The sequence below is a fragment of the Myotis nattereri genome (assembly GCF_964212035.1).
Source record: "Myotis nattereri genome assembly, chromosome: 9".
In the NCBI taxonomy this organism is placed as follows: Eukaryota; Metazoa; Chordata; class Mammalia; order Chiroptera; family Vespertilionidae; genus Myotis; species Myotis nattereri.
In genome coordinates, this window is record NC_138084.1 from 19,377,299 (window position 1) to 19,398,312 (window position 21,014).

Sequence of the window (21,014 nt, forward strand, 5' to 3'; positions counted from 1 at the left end):
CTGGCATGCTATTTCTGGGCAGCAGTCCCAGTTACTAGAACTCAGGACAATAGCAACAATTGTGGTTATCCTTATCTTACCGTTCTGCTGCTTGTTTCCTGTCCTTGTTTCTGCACAGCCCCCTGCTAGGACAAGCTGGGGGCCTGGATATTTCCCCCCACCCACCTCCACTCGATGCATCTCTGATTCAAAGATTTTGACTAAAGAATAAAAAAATGCACCAGGTGGACTCTTTCCTTTCTTAAACTTTTTATCCCTCCCCACCTTTTTTAATTTCCAAAGGGAAAAAACCCACAGAAGATCCAGCAAATGACACAGTGGATTTCCCTAAAAGAACGAGTCCCGCTCGAGGTAAGTTATTTTTTCTTTTCAATTTCCAAGAGTCTCCTAAACATAGTCCACAGATAACTATTCGGTAGTCGAACACTAGCTATACAATATGTTTACTATTCTGTCTTTTCTGATTTATGGATTTGAAGTGATGATGAAAGTATTGGGAAACTATAGTATAGCAGTAACTTGGAAAGCACTGCTTGTTATGGCAACTATTCACATTATTGAGGGAAGATAAGATTTGGATGATTAGAAATTTGGGTACCTTTAGTAGCCACAGTAGTTCTTGGGACTTAAACATGTACTTATTATAAGAAGCCTCGGGGATGGGAGGTAATGCAGGGATAAGGACACATATGTAATAACTTAATCAATAAAACAAAAAAAAGAAGAAGCTTCTTTATCATAGTTTGGATCTTTATATTCATCCATCCAGTGAATCCAAAATTCCCATCTCTCCATGGATATAAAATTTTTAGATGTCATTAAATCAAAGATAGGCCCTTTTACTTAGTCACAGTAAAGGTAGGAAGAATGACTTGGTCAAGTTAGAAATAATTCGTTTGAGACGAGGAATTTTTAACCCTGAGTGCTATCAATGAGCAAATGAATCCCCTAATTACCCATGCCTGGCTGCCAGGCAAGGCCAAACTAAACTGGAAGAGAAGAGGCAAGGAAGGAGGAGAGACACGTTGCAAATGATGAGTTGATATCTGTTCTGCTCTTACCATGGACTGATTATTCTTAAGGAGACGTGGAATCAAGCCCCTGAGTTTGCTGTTGGGTGGGTAGGTGAGTGAGGGAGTCTAATGGTATAGGACAGTGGTCGGCAAACTGTGGCTCGCGAGCCACATGCGGCTCTTTGGCCCCTTGAGTGTGGCTCTTCCACAAAATACCGACTTCTGCACATGGGCCACGAAGTTTTAATCGCACTGTACATGTGCGCCCGCACGTGGTATTTTGTGGAAGAGCCACACTCAAGGGGCCAAAGAGCTACATGTGGCTTGCGAGCCGCAGTTGCCGACCACTGGTATAGGAGCATAAACCCATCAGTACAGAATAAAGGCTGGACTTCAACCAGCCATAGCCTGGTTTGTAGGTACTAATTACCACTTTCTTGTCCTTTCCTGTGTAGGCTATGAGCTTCTATTTCAGCCAGAGGTGGTTCGGATATACATCTCACTCCTCAAGGAGAGCAAGACTCCTGCAATCCTAGAAGCCTCAGCTGGGGCTATCCAGAACTTGTGTGCTGGGCGCTGGACGGTGAGTACCTTTTAGAAAATGGATTTGGAGGTGGGAGCACTTAGCTAACTAGTTTGCATCCTTTTGTAATCTGTTCCATCTCCATGTGCTACTTGTAGTATGGTCGATACATCCGCTCTGCTCTGCGTCAAGAGAAGGCTCTTTCTGCCATCGCTGACCTCCTGACCAATGAACACGAGCGGGTAGTGAAAGCCGCATCTGGAGCTCTGAGAAATCTGGCCGTGGATGCTCGCAACAAAGAATTAATTGGTAAGGTGTAGGATGTTAACCATTCCCTCAGCATGTAATACAGTGCTTTAATCCATCAGGTGCTAAGTAATTTATTTATTGAAATGATTAGAGAAAGGATCCTAGCCCTCCATAGTTTGTGAATGCAAGGGTAGCAGAGGGTTATGCAATTGCCTTGAACAGCGCGAGGTGCTCAGCCCCACACAGTCAAAACCACATATATCTTTTGACTCCCCAAAAACTTAACTACTAATAACTTATTTTTGACTGGATGCCTTAGCAATAACATAAACAGTTGATTAACACATTTTTTTTTTTTTTAATATATTTTATTAGTTTTTTACAGAGAGGAAGGGAGAGGGATAGAGAGTCAGAAACATCGATGAGAGAGAAACATCGATTAGTTGCCTCCTGCACACCTCCCACTGGGGATGTGCCCGCAATCAAGGCACATGCCCTTGACTGGAATCGAACCTGGGACCCTTGAGTCCGCAGGCCAACGCTCTATCCACTGGGCCAAACCGGTCAGGGCGATTAACACATGTTTTGTATGTTATATGTATTATATACTATATTCTCACAATAAAGTAAGCCGGAGAAAAGAACATTATTAAGGAAATCATAAGGAAGAGAAAATACATTTACAATATTTATTTTTAAAAAATCTGCATGTAAGTGGATCTGCAGAGTTCAAACCCCGTGTTGTTCAGGGTCAACTGTAGTTGAATGGTTCTTAGAAAGACAAGAAGTGATTACTTTTTAAAACTAGAACAATAATAGCTATTATTTATTTTTAAGTCCTCATCCCAGGATATGTTTATTGATTTTAGAGAGAGGAAGGGAGAGAGAGAGAAACATCGACATGAAAAACATCCATTGGTTGCCTCCTCTACGTGGCTCAGTCTGGGATCTAACCTGCAGCCTTTTGGTGTACGGGATGATGCTCCAACCAACTGAACCATCCACCCAGGGCCACAGCTATTATTTTTAAGCACTTACTTTGTTAGTAGGCCTTGTTAAGCACTTCTGTATGTTCTCATTTGTCAGCACTTTAAAAAGGTTCTTTTTTTTTTTTTAATAGAATAAGGAAACTCCAGGTCAGGTAAATTAAATAATATGTTCAGAGTTAAAATACCTCATAAATGGCAGAGTCCAGATATATATATTTTTTAAATTCATAATGATTCTATTCTATTGAACTATTATAATATTAAATATACTTTTCATTAGAATATCTGAAAGGACTATGTAGCTTTAATATATATATATTATTGATTTATTTTTACAGAGAGGAAGGGAGAGGGATAGAGAGTTAGAAGCATCGATGATAAACATCGATCAGCTGCCTCCTGCACACCCCCTACTGGGGATGTGCCTGCAACCAAGGTACATGCCCTTGACTGGAATTGAACCTGGGACCCTTCATTCTGCAGGCCGACGCTCTATCCACTGAGCCAAACTGGTTAGGCCTGTGTAGCATTTTTGATATAAGTATTCACATTATTTCAATGTGACTGAAAAAGGAAAGAGTAAATAAATAAATAGTAAGGGAAATAAATTCATGGCTATTCCAGGTCCTTTGCTCTTTGATATGGTAATCCTATAGGAGAATGACATGGATTCATAGGGATAGTACCTATACTTTATATGATCATTGCAAGTAAGAGCAGTGTTAGGCTCCTCATACCTGACTCAGCTCATTCTTCAAACACACTTTCCTTTGTCTCACTGCTACAGGTAAACATGCTCTTCCCAACTTGGTAAAGAACCTGCCGGGTGGGCAGCAGAGCTCTTCCCAGAATTTCTCTGAGGATACTGTGGTCTCTATTTTGAACACCATCAACGAGGTTATTGCTGAGAACTTGGAGGCTGCCAAAAAGCTTCGAGAGACACAGGGTATTGAGAAGCTGGTCTTGATCAACAAATCAGGGTGAGCTCAACACCTAAAATTACAACTGGAAGAGTTTAAGTTAGAGGAGAGTTGTTAGGAAGGAGTGTTTCTTTTTTTGTTTCTACGGTTATTTTCCATTAATTACTGTAAAATGTGAAGTATTAATTACCCTGTTCTCCATCTTGATTCATAAATTAATAACAGACTTTTCCATTAAATATCTTTGTATGTCTCTCTTTGGGACAGAATACAGGACTTGATCTTACCCATTTTGGCATTTATGTTCATAGGTTACATTATGTTAGTGAGAACAGGGTCTTAGCTTCTTCCTTGGTCTTACATCCAAATTCCATGTGGTGTTATTTTCCTCAAAAGGAACCGCTCAGAAAAGGAAGTTCGAGCAGCAGCACTTGTATTACAGACAATCTGGGGATATAAGGAACTGCGGAAGCCACTGGAAAAAGAAGGATGGAAGAAATCAGATTTTCAGGTAGGGTAATTCTTAGGGTCTGAGACATTTACCTTTTTTTCTCGATGTCAGGTAATGTTCTGTTTGGTTTCTTTTCTTTCACATTAAGTGTACTTTTGACCCTAGACACTGGTGGTAAAGAAATCATTTGGTTTGCTCCTCCCCCTATGTGAATGGTGCCAACAGTTCATTTGCTGCCAAAATAGCTCTGGTTTTTCTCTGTGTCACAGAGCACTGTATATACTAGTGGCAATGAAGGACGGAGCCTTTTTTACTTTCCCCAAATCTGCAGCAGCCCTTTGATGGAGTTTACCATTTTCTCAGTCTGTCTTCTGATAGTATGAGTGTTTGGTATCTTTGTAATCTTCTGTTCAGGAACACAGATAGAAGCCATAATATCCTATTTTGTTTCACTATGTAGGTATTTACATAACCCTTATTTACTTCTTGTAGGAGTTGTATTTGGGAACAGGAACCTAAAGATCTGTGCCCATTAGGGAATAAGATGTGGGTAAATTCAGTACTCTGACATTATTGCATTTTATGTTTGCCTCCAGGTGAATCTAAACAATGCATCTCGAAGCCAGAGCAGTCATTCATATGATGATAGCACTCTTCCTCTTATTGACCGGAATCAGAAATCAGGTGCAGTATCCAGAGGCATACCCTCAGCTTTTATTCCTCCTCTGCCATTTTTTTTTTTAAAGTATTTTCATTGATTTCAGAGAGAAAGGTAGAGGGATAAAGAGAGAGAAACATCAATGATGAGAGAGAATTATTGATTGGCTGCCTCCTGCATGCCCCCAACTGGGGATCAAGCCCGCAACCTGGGTATGTGTCCTTGGCCAGAATTGAACCTGGGACCCTTCAATCCACAGGCTGATGCTGTATCCACTGAGCCAAACCGGCTAGGGCCTCTGCTATTCTTTAGTGGGCTTATTATCTAAGAAATAGGGTATATATTTCTTTTTGAGTGAGCTAGTCTTTGGTAGAGAGTAATAATACTTCATTTCAGAAGTATTATAATGCATAAGCTGGTAGGTTTGATCATTAGAAAATAAAACAAAACAGGCAGTTAGTCCAGGTGTGACCCCTGTCTTTGCAAGTGGACTTAAAATTAAAATGACTGGAAAATGAACCCTAGTCTGTTTCTCTGAGTTGTAATTGACATACAACATTGTATAAATGTAAGGTGTACAACATTGTTTGATATATGTATATATTAAAAATGATTATTTTTTCCTTAATATTTCCATATAATATCAAGTAATACATGTTTACTGTTGTAAAATTAGAAAATAACAGGCAACCAGAAAAACAACAACAAAATCATTTATTTCTATTGCCTAGGGTTACTGACTGCTATTTTGGGTTATATTTTTTAAACCCTTTTGTCCTATGAGCAAATTTTTCACTTAAGTGTATGTTGTAACCTATATATATATATATATATATATATATATATATATTAATATATTTTATTGATTTTTCACAGGAAGGGAGAGGGAAAGAGTTAGAAACATCTATGAGAGAGAAACATCGATCAGCTGCCTCCTGCACACCCTCTACTGGGGATGTGCCCGCAACCAAGGCACGTGCCCTTGACCGGAATCGAACCTGGGACCCTTGAGTCCGCAGGCTGACGCTCTATCCACTGAGCCAAACCGCTTAGGGCTGTAACCCTTATATTCTTATTTTATTTTTATTTATTTTTTTAAATCCTTATATTCTTTATTTTTATTTTTTTTTATTGATTATTTTTAGAGAGAGAGGAAGGGAGAACTATATATAGAAAGAAACATCAATGAGAGAGAGACATCATTGATTGGCTGCCTCTTGCACGCCCCCCAGAGGAGACTGAGCCTGCAACCTGGGCATGTGACCTGACTGGTAATGGAACCATGACCTCCTGGTCCATAGGTCGACGCTCAAATACTGAGCCACACCAGCTGGGCATGGATCCTCATAATTTTTAAAGACTGTAAAGGGGTCTTGAGACCAAGTAATTTAAAAATTGCTGGTTTAGAGTGAAGGGGTCTTTATATTAGGAGTCTGTTGGGAAGGGATTGCTTTAAGTCCCACGAGGGCTTTGTTTAGTGCCTGGCACATAGTGAGTACTCAGTAAAAATTTGATAAGAGGGATGAAAGACAACCAGAGAGCAATTTTTATGATGAGTTTCGATTTTGAAAAGTTTGGTTTTTTAGTTGGATAACTTTCTGTCTTCATACAGATAAGAAACCTGATCGGGAAGAAATTCAGATGAGCAATATGGGGTCAAACTCAAGATCATTAGGTAGGTGATTAATTCCTGCCTATGGATATGGAGTAATACTTTGTTGTGATGAGGAGAACTGTCTGACTCCGCAGTGTTTTCTAGCACCCTCACCATTACCATTCTGGAAGAGCATTGGCTGGACATTGCCATTTGGAAATTTAATGAAACTTGATTCATCCACTTCCACATTCCCACTTGCTCAAAGTTAAAAAAAAAAAAAAATCATTGTATGCATCCCCCATTCCTGCAGAACCTAAACTGTTACTCATGGCCTTTCATAGTCTGATGCTGGCTCCATCTCTCCATGTGCTCTGTTTCAGCCCACCTGGTCTAACTTGCTCTTCTATTTCTTCACTCTATACTTCCTTGATTTTGCTCATGTAATACCTCTTACTGGAATGTCCTTCCCATTTTTCCCACTTGCCTTTCTAAATTCTCTCTTCCTCCAAAACTTAACTGAAGTCCTGTCTGCTTTGTTAGGCCCTTACTAACTGTGGCAGCACACCTCGTTCTCGTTCCTTATAGACAGACCTATCTGCCTGTTTAGCTTTATTAACCCACAGGATGGGGTAAAAGTAGGTTTACAGTTATGAGTACATGAAACACAGAGTTTATTCTTGTATTATTATTTATTTATTATTGCATTATTTTCCATACCAACAACTAAACCTACTTTTACCTACCCTGTGTTTCATATATATTGTCTTCCCAATTAGATTCAAGTTCTCTTTAGGTCAGGGGCCACCAGACCTTAATGCCTTTCTGGAGCATTTGGCAAAGTTCAGTTCCTAACAGAGGCATCTAATTCACACTTAATCTGCTTAATATATAGTATACACTAGAGAGGGATATCATGTTTCTGTGTGCTTCTTTCTTTAGATAACAACTATTCCACAATGAATGAGAGAGGGGACCACAATAGAACACTGGATCGATCCGGGGATCTAGGCGAAATGGAGCCATTGAAGGGAACACCCCTGATGGTAAATTTTCTATGTACTGTTGTCCTTCTGCAGCGGATTCTGTTTCGAAGCCTGCATGTTTGTGAAATAGAGAAAAATACCTAGTGAAAGACTGCATCCTCTTCTGGTAGGGGCTTTTGGGAAAAGTAGGAAGTTTTTTTTTAAATATATATTTTATTGATTTTTTACAGAGAGGAAGGGAGAGAGATAGAGAGTTAGAAACATCGATGAGAGAGAAACATCGATCAGCTGCCTCCTGCACATCTCCCACTGGGGATGTGCCCGCAACCCAGGTACATGCCCTTGACCGGAATCGAACCCGGGACCCTTCAGTCTGCAGGCCGACGCTCTATCCACTGAGCCAAACCGGTCTCGGCAAAAGTAGGAAGTTTTGACTCCTGTTGGGATTTCTTGGGCCTTTATGCTGTGATGTTCGATTGAGATGGGGGCAGGAAGACTATAAATGTGTTACTGACATGACTAACACTAACTGGTCTATTCATATACATTACTTTCTTCCTGTTCCTACCTGTGTTTTCTTGAAATCTTGCCCTTCTCTTACTATTAATCCTGTTTTGCTTGAGTTTACAGATTTGGGCATTATCCCTAGATCTAGCACATACTCACGCAGTTCCTATTTCCTTATTTCCATACTAACAAATTGCATGTGTTCACAGCAGGACGAGGGACAGGAATCTCTGGAGGAAGAATTGGATGTGTTGGTTTTGGATGAGGAGGGGGACCAAGTGTCTTTGCCCCCCATGGTATGTTCTCTAGCTACCCCCAAGATCATCGCTGAGGAAGGAGGCTCTGTGTGCCAGCGGTTTGCCAATCATGCTGATCTGATCAGGCCAGAGACACTAGTCTCAGCCACGTGGTGCTTGGGGTGTTTTTCTGTGATTGTTACCTAAGAGGCTGGGGCAGGCCGTTGGTGATCTGATTCTCCATTATGTGCTACTTTCCTCCTTCCAGATTTGTTCAACTGACTTTTGGTTCTCCTTACTCACAACCCTATTAACATCTCTTTCTCTTTTTTTCTTACAGCAGAAGATTTAGCATCACGATCTCCGCTACATCTGGGCGTATAATATATGTACTTTTATTTTTTGGTGGACTGATAATTTTCCCCTTTCTTCGCTGGACTATTGTGCCAATCGCCAGGCTGCCTGCCCTAATAGCCCTAAGTGGCTGCCTTCTTTCCATCGACTCCTTCTTCCAATGAAGCTTAATCGTTCCTCCTCCCACCCCAGAACCTCTCCAGTTGCTCCCAAGAACCCTGACTCAGTTGTATGCATATCTTGAGAAACTGCTGCAGATTAGCTCTTTCTGCCAGCTCTCTCTGGAACTCTTGGCCTCTGCGGAGGGAGAGAGAGAGAGAGTGTGGGAGTCTTCATTGGAAGCCGTGGGAAGAATTGGAAGTCACATGCTATATATGCATTATACAGCAATCTGATAAACTGATGATTCTTAATAGAGATTTTTTTTCCTGGTGGGGAAGGGACTTTTTGTTTTGCTTTTGTTTTTTTGATGGGAAGTGTGAGCTCTTCCTTATGTCTAATGGCTATTTTTGAAGCAAAGAAGGCTGGCAACATTGGCACATACCACCTGGCAAGGGCCCTTGAGTAAGTGAAGGTCTCCTAGAACTGAGATTAAGAAACCTGGCTCTCCTCATCTCCAGTGCAGGGACCATCAACGACTTACAGACTCCATCTCTTCTCCAAGCCTCGTGACAACCTGGGGTGCTGCCAGTGCCCCTTATCGAGGCCATCCTAACTCTCCTCTCGTATCTTATCATAATATCTGCTAATTTGGCTTTGCCATTTGCAAGAGGCTGTAGAAAGAGGAGAGTGTGTCCAGGAAGACTTTGGGTGAGAAGGAGCAGAAAGGTGTCTTCTGGGGAGGAGAAGGAACCTCTAGGAGCAGCTAGTAGGAATGTACATGAATCAGTCTGAAACTGGCAGGAAGCTTCAAAGCTGGCTTCCCCCTGCCCTATTCTCCTTTTCCCACCCATATAGCCCTGTCCTTCCTGCCTACTCCCTGGATTGGTTAGTTGACTAAAGGACTCGATGTACATACTTCTGCCCCCTTTACCCTAAAAGGTGGGGGTCAACCCTGGCTTTGCCTCTTCTTTGTGCCTTTGGCCTGGGATGCACCTCCTCCTTCCCTTCCATGTGCCTTTCTTTGCCTCTGCAATTTCTTTTCTCATGATTTTGCAAATTACATTTTGTTGATTCTTATCCACTATTGGCCCTAAATAGAAAGAAGAGGAGAGGTGACCTAGAGACTCAGATTCTCCAGGGGGAATTCGTGTAGCCTCTAATTTCAGCCATAGCAAGCTTTTTGCTCAACAGTATATAATTGGGATTTTGCAAAAATCCTTTTGTAATGATAACAAAATGAGGTTTGTGGGAGAGGTGAGTGGTATGACTCTTATTCCTTAGTTGTCCAGAGTATACCATCATCTCTGAAGGGTTGCAGGGAATTCATGCCTGCCCTCCACCTCTAGATAACTCCTCCTTTCATTTTAGTGTATATTAGCTGTTTGGGCTAGAGGAATCAGCTGCTATGCTGGTTGATTTTTTTTTTTAATCCTTTTCCTTACTTGCCTTTGACTCCTTCCCTTAATCTAAAAGCTCTGTTTAGTGCAAACTGGAAAACTTCATCCTTCTCCTCTCTCCCCTTCCCTTATATATGGAGGCTATGGGGTAGGAGAAAAGTGCACAGCCCATTGGCCTCTTCTCCTTCCTCTATGCATTAAAATCCCCTATTTCCCCTTTTCTGTCTTCCCATTCCCCCCCCCCCCCCCCCACTCCTTTTCTGGCAAAAGGAGCCTTTTCCTTCTTTGACCCTAAGAACATACTGCACAGGGGAAACTGCCCCCATTCTTTGACCTGGTCCACTCTTGGTTTTTCTTGTCCTCTCTGCTCTTTTGCTGGTGCTCTTTTTATTGGTGGGGTGTGGGTCATAGAACAGCCATGGGCTTTTGGGGACCTTTAACTGTCTCCCCCCCACCCGTTTATAGAAACACTAAAAATTCAATTCCAATGAACCAAAAATTGCACCTTCCCACCGAACACTACTAAGGGGCATGTCTTCTGCTCCATACCTTTTCTGTTTTCCTTTTTCTTGTTAATGCTTTTAAAAACAAATGAGTTTTTTATATAAATAAAGTTTTTAAAGTGTGTATTGGGGGAGTCTGTGTCATTTCTTTACTTCAAGCTCCTTTTCATCTAGGTTACTTTTTTTTTTTTTTAAATATATTTTATTGATTTTTTACAGAGAGGAAGGGAGAGGGATAGAGAGTTAGAAACATCGATGAGAGAGAAACATCGATCAGCTGCCTTCTGCACACTCCCCACTGGGTATTTGCCCGCAACCAAGGTACATGCCCTTGACCAGAATTGAACCTGGGACCCTTGTGTCTGCAGGCCGATGCTCTATCCACTGAGCCACCCTGGTTAGGGCTAGATTACTTTTTATGTATTGCTGTGTGTTCTTTTTCTCTCCAGAGCACCAAGATGAGGGTTGTACCAGGATGGATTTATTTTGAGCTCAATCTCAACTTTATCAAGCAACATTCTTCTTAATCTCTGAAGATTCTTAAAAATTAAATGTGACTAAGTAGAGCCTGGGAAGCTTATTGCCGACTTAGAGATAAAATGAAGTATAAAGAGTTAATGACTTCCTTAGTCACTGATTTTTTTTGTAATGTTGACAAAACCAACGTTCAATAAAGCCCATTGCAATACAAAGCCCTCTCAAACGTAACATTTATGAGTAGAAGATTAGAAGCTACAAACTACACTAACCTTCTAGTAATTATGAAAATATAGGATTAAAAGGCTTATGTTTAGAAATAAAAACTGGGCTATCCTGTTGCTTCACTGGCTATCTGCAACCCTTTAGTAAGAAGATAAGGGACAGGCCTGTGGCTTCCTTTGTGTCCTACCAAATATGTGGGTGGATAGCAAATATTTGTTGGATTACCAGGGATTGTCTTTACTGCAGTGATCAGGGATTAAGACCTGTGGAAAGAGACATTTTTTTCTGGGACCCATATTTCCTGTTTTATAATAAGAAGATGGGAATTTATGTAAAATGTTTCTGTATGCCCAATCTTTAGATTAAAAAAAATATATAGCTGCTTCTGATGATGGTCATGTCTCAATTTTGTTGAATAGTTCTTGGGTATGAAAACTTTCTTGGACTAGGAAATGTAAGCATTATAACTGATACCATTTAAAGTTTCATAGTTTAGTTTTAGGTTAGAAGGATGAAGTACAGAACCAAAAAGCTATTAAGAGTTTGCTTTCCAAAGAGGTTTGGTAGCCATACCTAAGATAGTGGTTTTTTGTTTGTTTGTTTTAACCTATATAAATACCTAGTTGCTGGTGAATAGAGTGGACTTTATCATATTTTTTATTACTGGCATTGAGCTATATACAAAGCTTACTCTTCTCTCCTCTCCCTGGGTTGGTTCATTTGTTTTATTCAACAGATATTTACTGAGCATCTTCTATATGCTAGGCATTGTTGTGGATGTTAGATTTTCGAGACTGAAATATCCACAACAATGCCTAGCATATAGAAGATGCTCAGTTTTTCTGGAAGAGGTTATAGGTTATGCTCAACCACTCTTCTGCCCAAATGAGGCTTTTATGGTGAACATGTGTGTAAAACAACCAACTGTAATGAGTTTTGCTGTGACGTACTTTCTGATAGCCTAAAACTATGACCTTACTTGTCTACTTGTTCTTTCTTGCTGAACTAATGCACTTTGTTACAAACTGGAAACATTTCACCCAGGAAGAACAAGGAGCAGTCTTTCTCATTTTGTCTATTTTTATATCTGAAGTATAGGGTAATAAAGGTTCATCTTGGTATTGGCATAGTTATAGACATACTAGTTACAGCCTGATAGATTTGCGAAGTACCCAAGAATTACCAGGTTTCCCATGTTCTATTTCCAAAAACTTGACTCAATTGATGGGACTCAGGATTTAAAAAAAAATTTTTTTTTAAGAAATCATCACTGAGGGAAAGACAGAAACATCGATGTGAGAAAAACACATCAATTGATTACCTCCTGCACTCAGGGCCTGGGCCAGGGAGGATCCTGCAACCGAGGTACATGCCCTTGACTGGAATCAAACCTGGGACCCTTCGGTCCACAAGCTGATGCTGTATCCGCTGAGCCAAACCGGCTAGGGCAGGATTCTAAAATCTTGTAAGTCACCTGGTTTATTCTAATGTGTGTGGTTAGTTGCAACTTGAGACACTGATCTGATGACTTGCTTAAGGTTCCAGGCTCTAACGGAATCCAGCATAACTGGCTCCAACTCCATTGGTAGTGGTGTGCGGTGATGACCAAGTAAGGGAAAATTCTAGAAGGAAGAATGTCTGTCTCACAGGAATGAATTGCTTACTGTAGAATTTGAGATAATAGTGATAGGCTGATGTGTATCTTGTGGGTTGGAGAAACTTCTTATCTTGCAAACTATTATCATGTAGGTAATGCCCAGGCTGCTAAGAGGTGAAGCTAGTCTTTGATATGAGGTCCTCTGTGACATAGAGACTCCCCTGGAGTTGCTGACTTGGACTAAAGTGTCACTTCTGGCTACAAAGGGTACCTCACCTAGGGAGCCAATGAAGTTGTTGCGAACTTAAAGTCACTCCCAAGGGACAACCTACCTCAAGAAATAATGTACAAAAGAGTAAGAAAAGATGGTGTAGGAACTAATTTCTTTTTCATGTAACCTTATGAACTCTTAACTTTCCTGTTGGCTGTCTCCCTTAAAGTATTAGTTCTTTGGCAGACCACCCAGAATTTAGGGGCAGACATAGGTGAAGAGAAAGGCTGGAGGAAGTGAGGTAGGAAAAGCATTGGTGAAAAGAATTATTTTAGTCTGTCTACATTATTATATTGTTGACATGAAAACGTACAAACCTGAGAAAATTTTTTGTAAAAATTTATTTGAGGCAAACAGGATACATCTGGAAGCAAGATCTCAATAGACTGAGAAAAATACCTTCTAAGTGACAGTTTGCAGTTTCTTTATGCATTTGGAATTGAGGGAACCTAAGGAAGAATAAATGAAGGTGGGGGATTCCATTATGTGCTCCCTAGAGGGTGGTTGTACCTCCCAGGGTCTGTAAAGGATTCCTCCAGGATTTCAAAGGTGTGTTAACCTAGTAACACAAGAACAATGGACCTTTTATCCTGTTCAGATAAATCCTTTACTAAAGTTCTAGGTCTATGGGCATGACTACTCACATGACCTCCCCAGTTAGGAAATTATGATCAGATCACCCTGTGAGGTTGCTTTCTGTAGAACCCCTTTCTTATCCACAACCTCCTGACATGTGTTTCTCCTTTTATATTGTATGAAGTGATCAGGGCCAGCTATCCACAAATGGATTGAATCAAGAGCTTTATACCTGTTAGTAGTAGGAGCTGTAAGTATTATCATAAGTACATGGCAACTAGCTTTTGGTTTCCTTTTAGTTCAGAAAAAGTGCTATACTTCTCTCATATTCAAGTTTGTTGTTGAAAAGGACAGGTTCTTCCACTTTGAGGATATAGAAGGGATTACTATATTGCTGCCTCTCTCCAGATATCTCTTGTGCTAATGGACAAAGAGTCTGAATACCTTAAGTCATTTGTGCCTGAGGAAAAGAAAAAGAAGTATGAGATATCCATGGTGACATGGCAGACGCTTAGTCTGCTCTGGTCTTCACTTTAGTCCTCTCTTCGCCTTTTGCAAACTTTGGACTCTGGGCCTTTTTACAACCCACTCTGTTATCAGAATCAAGGGTGGGGGCAGTGTAGTGTGTGTAGTTGGAATTCATTCAGGCTTCTGTTTTTGGCATTGTGAAAAGTCCTTTTAGCAGAAACAAGAGCTCCTGGAGGTAAAATGTATTTATCAAAGAAACTTATGTACACATTGCTGAGTAAACATAAAAGTAAGGAATTCAGATTTTCAAAATGAAGTGAAAATGACTCCTAGGAAATAAGCAATGGCTAAAGCTAGCCTTTGCTCAACTTTGGCCAAACTCAGCAGACTTTAAGTGTTTACTCTAGTGACTCACAAGGTATAGGAAACAGAAAAAGAGGAATCTGGCAGGTGACTTGAGGTGAAACTGGTATACCCTCAGTATTAAGGTGAACAAGAAACTGTAGAAGGGAGCAGCAAGGAACATACTTGTCTCAACCTTGGTGATGGAAGGAAAAATGATACAGTATCTTCCCTGAGAATTCATAACTACAAGATGGGCCCTCTGAGGGTTTTCCCAAATTTATACTACCTGTGTGATCCAGAATATCTTACCCGGGGAATTTACAGTGGTACTCAGTTGGTCATGCCACCAGGTTATTTCCAGAAGCAAATGTTACCCTGTAAAGCTTCAAAAATTATAAGATGCACAAAGAAAGAAGGCATCACGAGGGAAAAGGGAGACAGAAAAGCTGATCCTTAGATATTTCAGATTTTGGCATTGTCACACAAACTATGAAATAATATTTTGGCTCATGAACTAAAACAAGTTTGAAAATAAGATGACAAAAACAAACCCTACAAAAACCCCAGCTGATTTTGAAAAAAAAAAAAAAAAAAGCTTTTTTTTAAAAATTAGAAATGAAAAATACAAATTTGAAGTTGAAGGGGTACTAGTGAGTTAAAAGATAGTTCTCAAGAAATCCAGAATACAGTCCAGAGAATGAGCAGAAGGAAGAATGGAAAATAGCAAAGAAGTTCAGTTGTGGACAATAGAAGGCAACAGAGAAGATCTAATATACATTATCTGGAGCTCCTGGAGGAGACAACAGAAAGAAAGAGCAATATCCAAAGAGGCAGTGGCTGATAAATCTTCAGATTTGGTGAAAGGCAACAAAACCTCAGATTTAGGAATCCCAATGAAGTCCAAGTGAGATTAAAGATGCTTCATACTAGAAACATCAAGGTGAAATGCAGCTTATGGAAAGCAGCCCAGACAGGTGACTTCTTAGCATCAACAATGAAAGACAGAGAACAGTGGAATACTGTTCTTAAAAAATTCTTACCTTTTATCCTGTTAAGAACAAAAGAACTATTATGGAAATTGACATTTAGTAAAACTTTTTTTTTTTTTTTTTAAGAGAGCTAACTAAAGACAATTTCAGGTAAAAGCAAAGTTTGCCACTCAGAATGGGTCATTCTACAGGATGTTCTCAAGGCAGAGGAAAATGATCTCAAATGGAAAGTCAGATGCAAGAAGGAACGCTGAACAAAGGTACTGATAAATAACGTTGATAAAAGTAAGTAAGCATTAACTGGAAAAGGCAGTGTGTAATTTGCGGAAGGGGAATTAAAACATTGGTAAATTGTGATTAGAACACTGATTTTCATGTTCTTATATTCAGAAAGAAATTAAAGATGTTGATTAACATAAGACTTTTGTGATACTAAATACACATAACCACTAACAAATAGAGCACTCCTGCCTTGGCCAGGTGGCTCACTTGGTTAGAGCATCATCCTGATGTGCCAGGGTTGCAGGTTTGATCCTGTTGCAATAATCAACCAGCAAATGCATAAATGGGTGAAACAACAAATTATGTTTCTCTCTTTCTCTTTCTTCCCCCTCCCCCTTCCTCTCTGTCTAAAAAAATAAATAAAAAAATAGGGCATTCTGAACAAGTAGAAAAGAAAAGGCAAGAGAAGGCTGTAAGGACTTACAGCTGGTGCTGCCTCTGATAGACCGTGCTAGGCTCTAAGGCAGCCGTGGGCAAACTACGGCCCGCGGGCCGGATCCGGCCCGTTTGAAATGAATAAAACTAAAAAAAAAAAAGACCGTACCCTTTTATGTAATGATGTTTACTTTGCATTTATATTAGTTCACACAAACACTCCATCCATGGTTTTGTTCTGGCCCTCCGGTCCAGTTTAAGAACCTATTGTGGCCCTCGAGTCAAAAAGTTTGCCCACCCCTGCTCTAAGGGCACCAGTTGCAGGGGATGAGGAACCTATATCTATATCACAGTACTAGAGCATAGTATGTGGCAAATGAAGTAGATATGTGCAGAAAAGGAGAAGTGAGTGAAGCGTAAGAAGGGGCAAAGAGAACAGGTTTGAGACAAGTTCCATTCTAGCAAAGTTAAAATTTAAATAAAAATTGCTAGCTGGTATGTGAGTTGGTCAACTGACTTAAAGACATGTCAGAACAACATTATTTTCATATCTTGCTGACCAAATTGCTGATTCTTTGAGGACAAAGTCGTAGGAGTGGCCTCATCATATCCTAACAGAGCTTGATCCAGAGAAGGGCTGGGTTAAGGCTGAGTGCTGCCTTTTGACATGAAGGAGATGTATCATTTTTTTTTTTTTTTTTTTTTTTTTTTTTTTTTTAGGGACTAGTGGCTTTAGAGAAGAAGAGGTCAAGGGGGAGCATTGGGCTGTTCGAGCTCAAAGCTGGGTCATGATCATCTCGGCTCTAAGAGAGGCTTTCTCAAAGATTTTACTTCTGATTTTGGATTTTTCGTAAAATCACATGGTGACACACATCTGCAATTGACATTCGTCTTTTATTTCATTAAATTTTTTTTTCATTTCTTAATTTTTAAAAAATTGTTTAAAGTATTACATATGTCTCCTTTTTCCCTGACTGACCCCTCCCTGGCCACTCCCACCCCCCAGGACAAGCCCCCACCACCCCAGTGTCCGTGTCCATTGGTTATGCTAATATGCATGCATACAAGTCCTTCCTATTCCAAATTTTACTTTCATTTCAGTAGACAAGTAACCGTTTTAAGTTACCTCCTGGTACCACTGTCTGCCAGCCAGGAGTGTTGCAGTAGGAGCGTTACTTCTAAATATGGCAATGTTTGTGTAGTTACTTGAACATTTTATTGCATATTTGCCCTTATTCATAAAAGCATAGTGGAAAATGAAAAAATACGGTTTGATGTTAATGATTTTACGGTTGAGATAAAGGAAGATATTCTTCTGCCAAAAACAGTAAATTTGATGCTTACTGAATTTAAGCAAGTCTGACAACTGTGTTCAATTATAAAAGAAACCTACAAGATTTAAAACATATGTACAAAATGCTATAAAGATGTTGCCAAGGTTTGTGGCTGAGAGGTAAAGTGTGTGGGGGTGTCAATGTGTGGATCTTTACAATCAGGTATAGTGGAATCTTATTTTGATATACTGATTTTATTTCTGGTAATTTATTTTTAACCCAATGATGCTTGCCCCTCTTGGCAGCCATGCCTTGGGTGGGTTCATGGCAGCATAGACCAAATACCAAAGAAAGGTCAATCCCTAGCTTTAGAGGTTTAAATATGTTTTGGAAACTCAAAACAGAGACAAAACTTTTGTGATAAAAAGCTTTGAACTTTAAAAACTAAAACCATGGCCCTGGCCTGGTAGCTCAAATCTGGATACACCAAGGTTGCAGGTTTAATCAGTCAGGGCCATACCAAAATCAAGCAATGAATGCATAAATAAGTGGAACAACAAATTGATGTTTCTTTCTTTCTCTTTCTCTCTCTCTCTCTCTCTCTCTCTCTCTCTCTCTCTCTCTCTCCCTCCCTCTCTGTCTCCCTCTTCCTTCTCTCTATAAAATCAATTTTAAAAAAAGTTGATCTGTTAGAATGAAGACACAGTTTCAGGAGATCTCAGGAGATCTAGTGTGGACACCCAGAGTCTCTCTTTTTCAAAAGCTCTCAGATGGTGACAATGCCACTGATCTAAGGAAAACAAATGTGTAAATATCTATTCATTCATGTATTGAACAGATGTTTATTGAGCTCCTACAATGTGCCAGGCACTGATCTAGATATTGAGGATACAACCATCAGTGGGTCAGGATGCCCCTCCTCAGAATGTCCTTTATAGCTTTACTAGAGGCCCAGTGCACAAAATTCGTGTGTGTGGGGGGGGTGTCCCTCAGCCCAGCCTGCACCCTCTCCAATCTGAGACCCCTTGGGGGATGTCTGACTGCTGGTTTAGGGATCGGGCCTAAACCAGCAGTCGGACATCCCTCTCACAATCTGGGACTGCTGGCTCCCAACTGCTCACCTGCCTGCCTGCCTGCCTGATCACCCCTTAACCACTCCCCTGCCAGCCTGATCAATGCCTAATCACTCCCCTGCTGGCTGGATTGCTTCCAGCTGCCCTCCCCTGCTGGCCCGGTTGCCTCCAACTGCCCTTCCCTGCTGGCCCGGTCGCCCCCAACCTCCCTCCCCTGCAGGCCTGGTCGCACAACTAACCTTCCCCTGCTGGTCATCTTGTGGTAGGCATCTTGTGAACACATTGGGGTGGCTATCTTTGACCATATGGGGGTGGCCATCTTGTGTGAGGGCATGGCGGTCAATTTGCATATTACCTCATTATACAGAATAGAAAGATTCATGAAGTTGAGGTGAATAGCAGTGGATAATCTATTAATTAAAATTACACCACAGAGTCATCTCATATGCACATTTAACTTTTGTATTTTTCCCCTGACTTTCATGTTTTTAAAATGCTTTCCTTTTTTTGTGGTTTCTTATTCTTCCTTCAGGAGTGTATGTGTTTGGGTGTGTACCAACTCTTGGGTGTTACATTATAGGGTTTAAACTCAGATAAGATCACTCTTAGCAAATGCTACTACGTTGTGCATTATTTAGTTTTTAAATTCAAAGTAGCTTCAGGCAACTGTCAACTAGCCATCTCAAAGTTAGTTATACTGCTTGTAGAAGTACCATGAACATTCCATAGAGGTAGGTCAGCACAGGTGAGAGAAGTTTTAAAACTTCTACCCAAAGAAACAATCCACCTCAGTTATGTAGAATCATGAGTTAACCAGCGCCTTATTTCTGATTTAGTCTAGTGATGCTTTAGAAACCCTTACAGATGATGGTCTAACCAACTGCCCAATTGGCCAGTGACAGAGACAAAGCGATGTATTCACTGAATCACATTTAGTTTTCCTTTCTCGAGGTGCAAAAGAAGGCTCTTCCCCAGCCTCCTTTGCAGTTCGGTGGAAAGCATAAGACTGGTTTCAGGTTAATAACATGAGGGTTGAAGTGCTGTGAGCCAACCTCAGGCCTGGTAATAAGCAATGCTTTGACCTTCTTGATCATTACCCCCACCATTAAAATCTTGGCACAGATTCAGACGGTGACATTGTCCACATGCTGATGGATGAATATAGTTGCCCTGCAGAGTCACCTGATCAGTCTCATATTTAACTGACTGAGGTTTATTAGTCACTGTAGCATAAGATATATGATTAATACATATATGGTCTGCCTACTAACCCAGGTAGGGCCCACCACAATATGTTGCACCTAAGTGCTTCATCAATATTTTTACAGATGAATGACTTAGATTAATTTTTACCAAGTCGCTTCACTGTAATGTTCCAGTCTTGACCTCTCTTGTGGGCATGTTCTAAGAACTTCGCTTATGCATTAAAGGAATAGGGAACACCGGAGGAATTTAGAAAATATTGGCCGAAAGAAAGAAGATGAAATGGAGGAAGTCTCACACTCAGCTTCCTGGAAAGGATTTCTTTAATTATTTGATTTTAGAATAAAGTATCAAAATTAAACATGACATCACAAAAGTTTTGGAAAATTTTTGAGAAAAATAGAAAAACATTTTCCCATGATGCTATCACTCTAATACAACCATTATTTACACTTTTGAGTGTTCTTCCTGCTTCCCCCCCACCCCCCACTTATATTTTATTTTTTTATTTTTATTGATTTCAGAGAGGAAGGGAGAGGGAGAGATAGAAATATCAAAGGTGAGAATCATTGATTGGCTGCCTCCTGCATGCCCTCTACTGGGGATCGAGCCTGCAACTCTGGCATGTGCCCTTGGCTGGAATGGAACCCAGGACCCTTTAGTTCACAGGCTGTTGCTCTATCCACTGAGCCAAACCAGTTAGGGCGCCACTCATTTTTCCCACATTTCTGCAATCACTCTAGGGGTTCTGGCTGCTGTTTTCCATGTGATCATGTAGTCCTTCTTCACAAGCATAATTTTTTTTTAAGTGGATGTTTGTTTTTTAAAAAATATTTTTATTGATTTTTTTTACAGAGAGGAAGGGAGAGGGATAGAGAGTTAGAAACATTGATGAAAGAGAAACATCAATCAGCTGCCTCCTCCACCCCCACCACTGGGGATGTGCCCTCAACCAAGGTACATGCCCTGACCAGAATCAAACCTGGGACCCTTCAGTCTGCAGGCCAACGCTCTATCCACTGAGCCAAACCGGTTAGGGCACAAGCATAATTTTTAGTGGTTCCATCATCGTCCATCTGGGGGATGAACCATTTCATCCTTTTTCATCTTTGAACAGTTAGGTTGTTTCTAATTTTTATTTTGTTTTCAAAAATGATTCTGTGATAAACTTGTTTTTGTAATAGGATTTTCTGTATTTAGAAAAATTTAATTTGAATCTGAAAGAAGCCTTTTCAATGATCCACAACTCTCAGGGTGAGGCTGACTCAGTTCAGATTGGGACTTCATATTCATGTAAGAGCATGGCTTCCAGTCCAGTGTTCAACCCCAAGTTAGGTCAAGTTCAACTTCTTCATTTGTGTAATTCTCTAAATCACA

The 21,014-nt window shown here is 40.5% G+C and overlaps 1 protein-coding gene across 3 annotated transcripts in view; it reads left to right on the forward strand.

Annotated features, from left to right (window-relative positions):
- CTNND1 (catenin delta 1) overlaps positions 1–10,606 on the forward strand; it is a 48,409-nt gene extending 37,803 nt beyond the window's left edge. Inside the window, exons 9-17 of one of the 3 annotated variants that reach the window (XM_081099931.1) lie at positions 283–351; positions 1,469–1,596; positions 1,695–1,845; positions 3,562–3,754; positions 4,091–4,205; positions 4,742–4,829; positions 6,416–6,478; positions 7,340–7,443; positions 8,467–10,606. In XM_081099931.1, coding sequence (XP_080956057.1) covers positions 283–351; positions 1,469–1,596; positions 1,695–1,845; positions 3,562–3,754; positions 4,091–4,205; positions 4,742–4,829; positions 6,416–6,478; positions 7,340–7,443; positions 8,467–8,478 — 923 coding nt within the window. In that variant the 3' untranslated portion in view covers positions 8,479–10,606. Of the gene's footprint in view, positions 1–282; positions 352–1,468; positions 1,597–1,694; positions 1,846–3,561; positions 3,755–4,090; positions 4,206–4,741; positions 4,830–6,415; positions 6,724–7,339; positions 7,703–8,466 lie in introns of those variants that run through there. The other 2 variants (XM_081099930.1, XM_081099932.1) reach the window with 2 other exon arrangements.
- Positions 10,607–21,014: the final 10,408 nt, after the last annotated feature.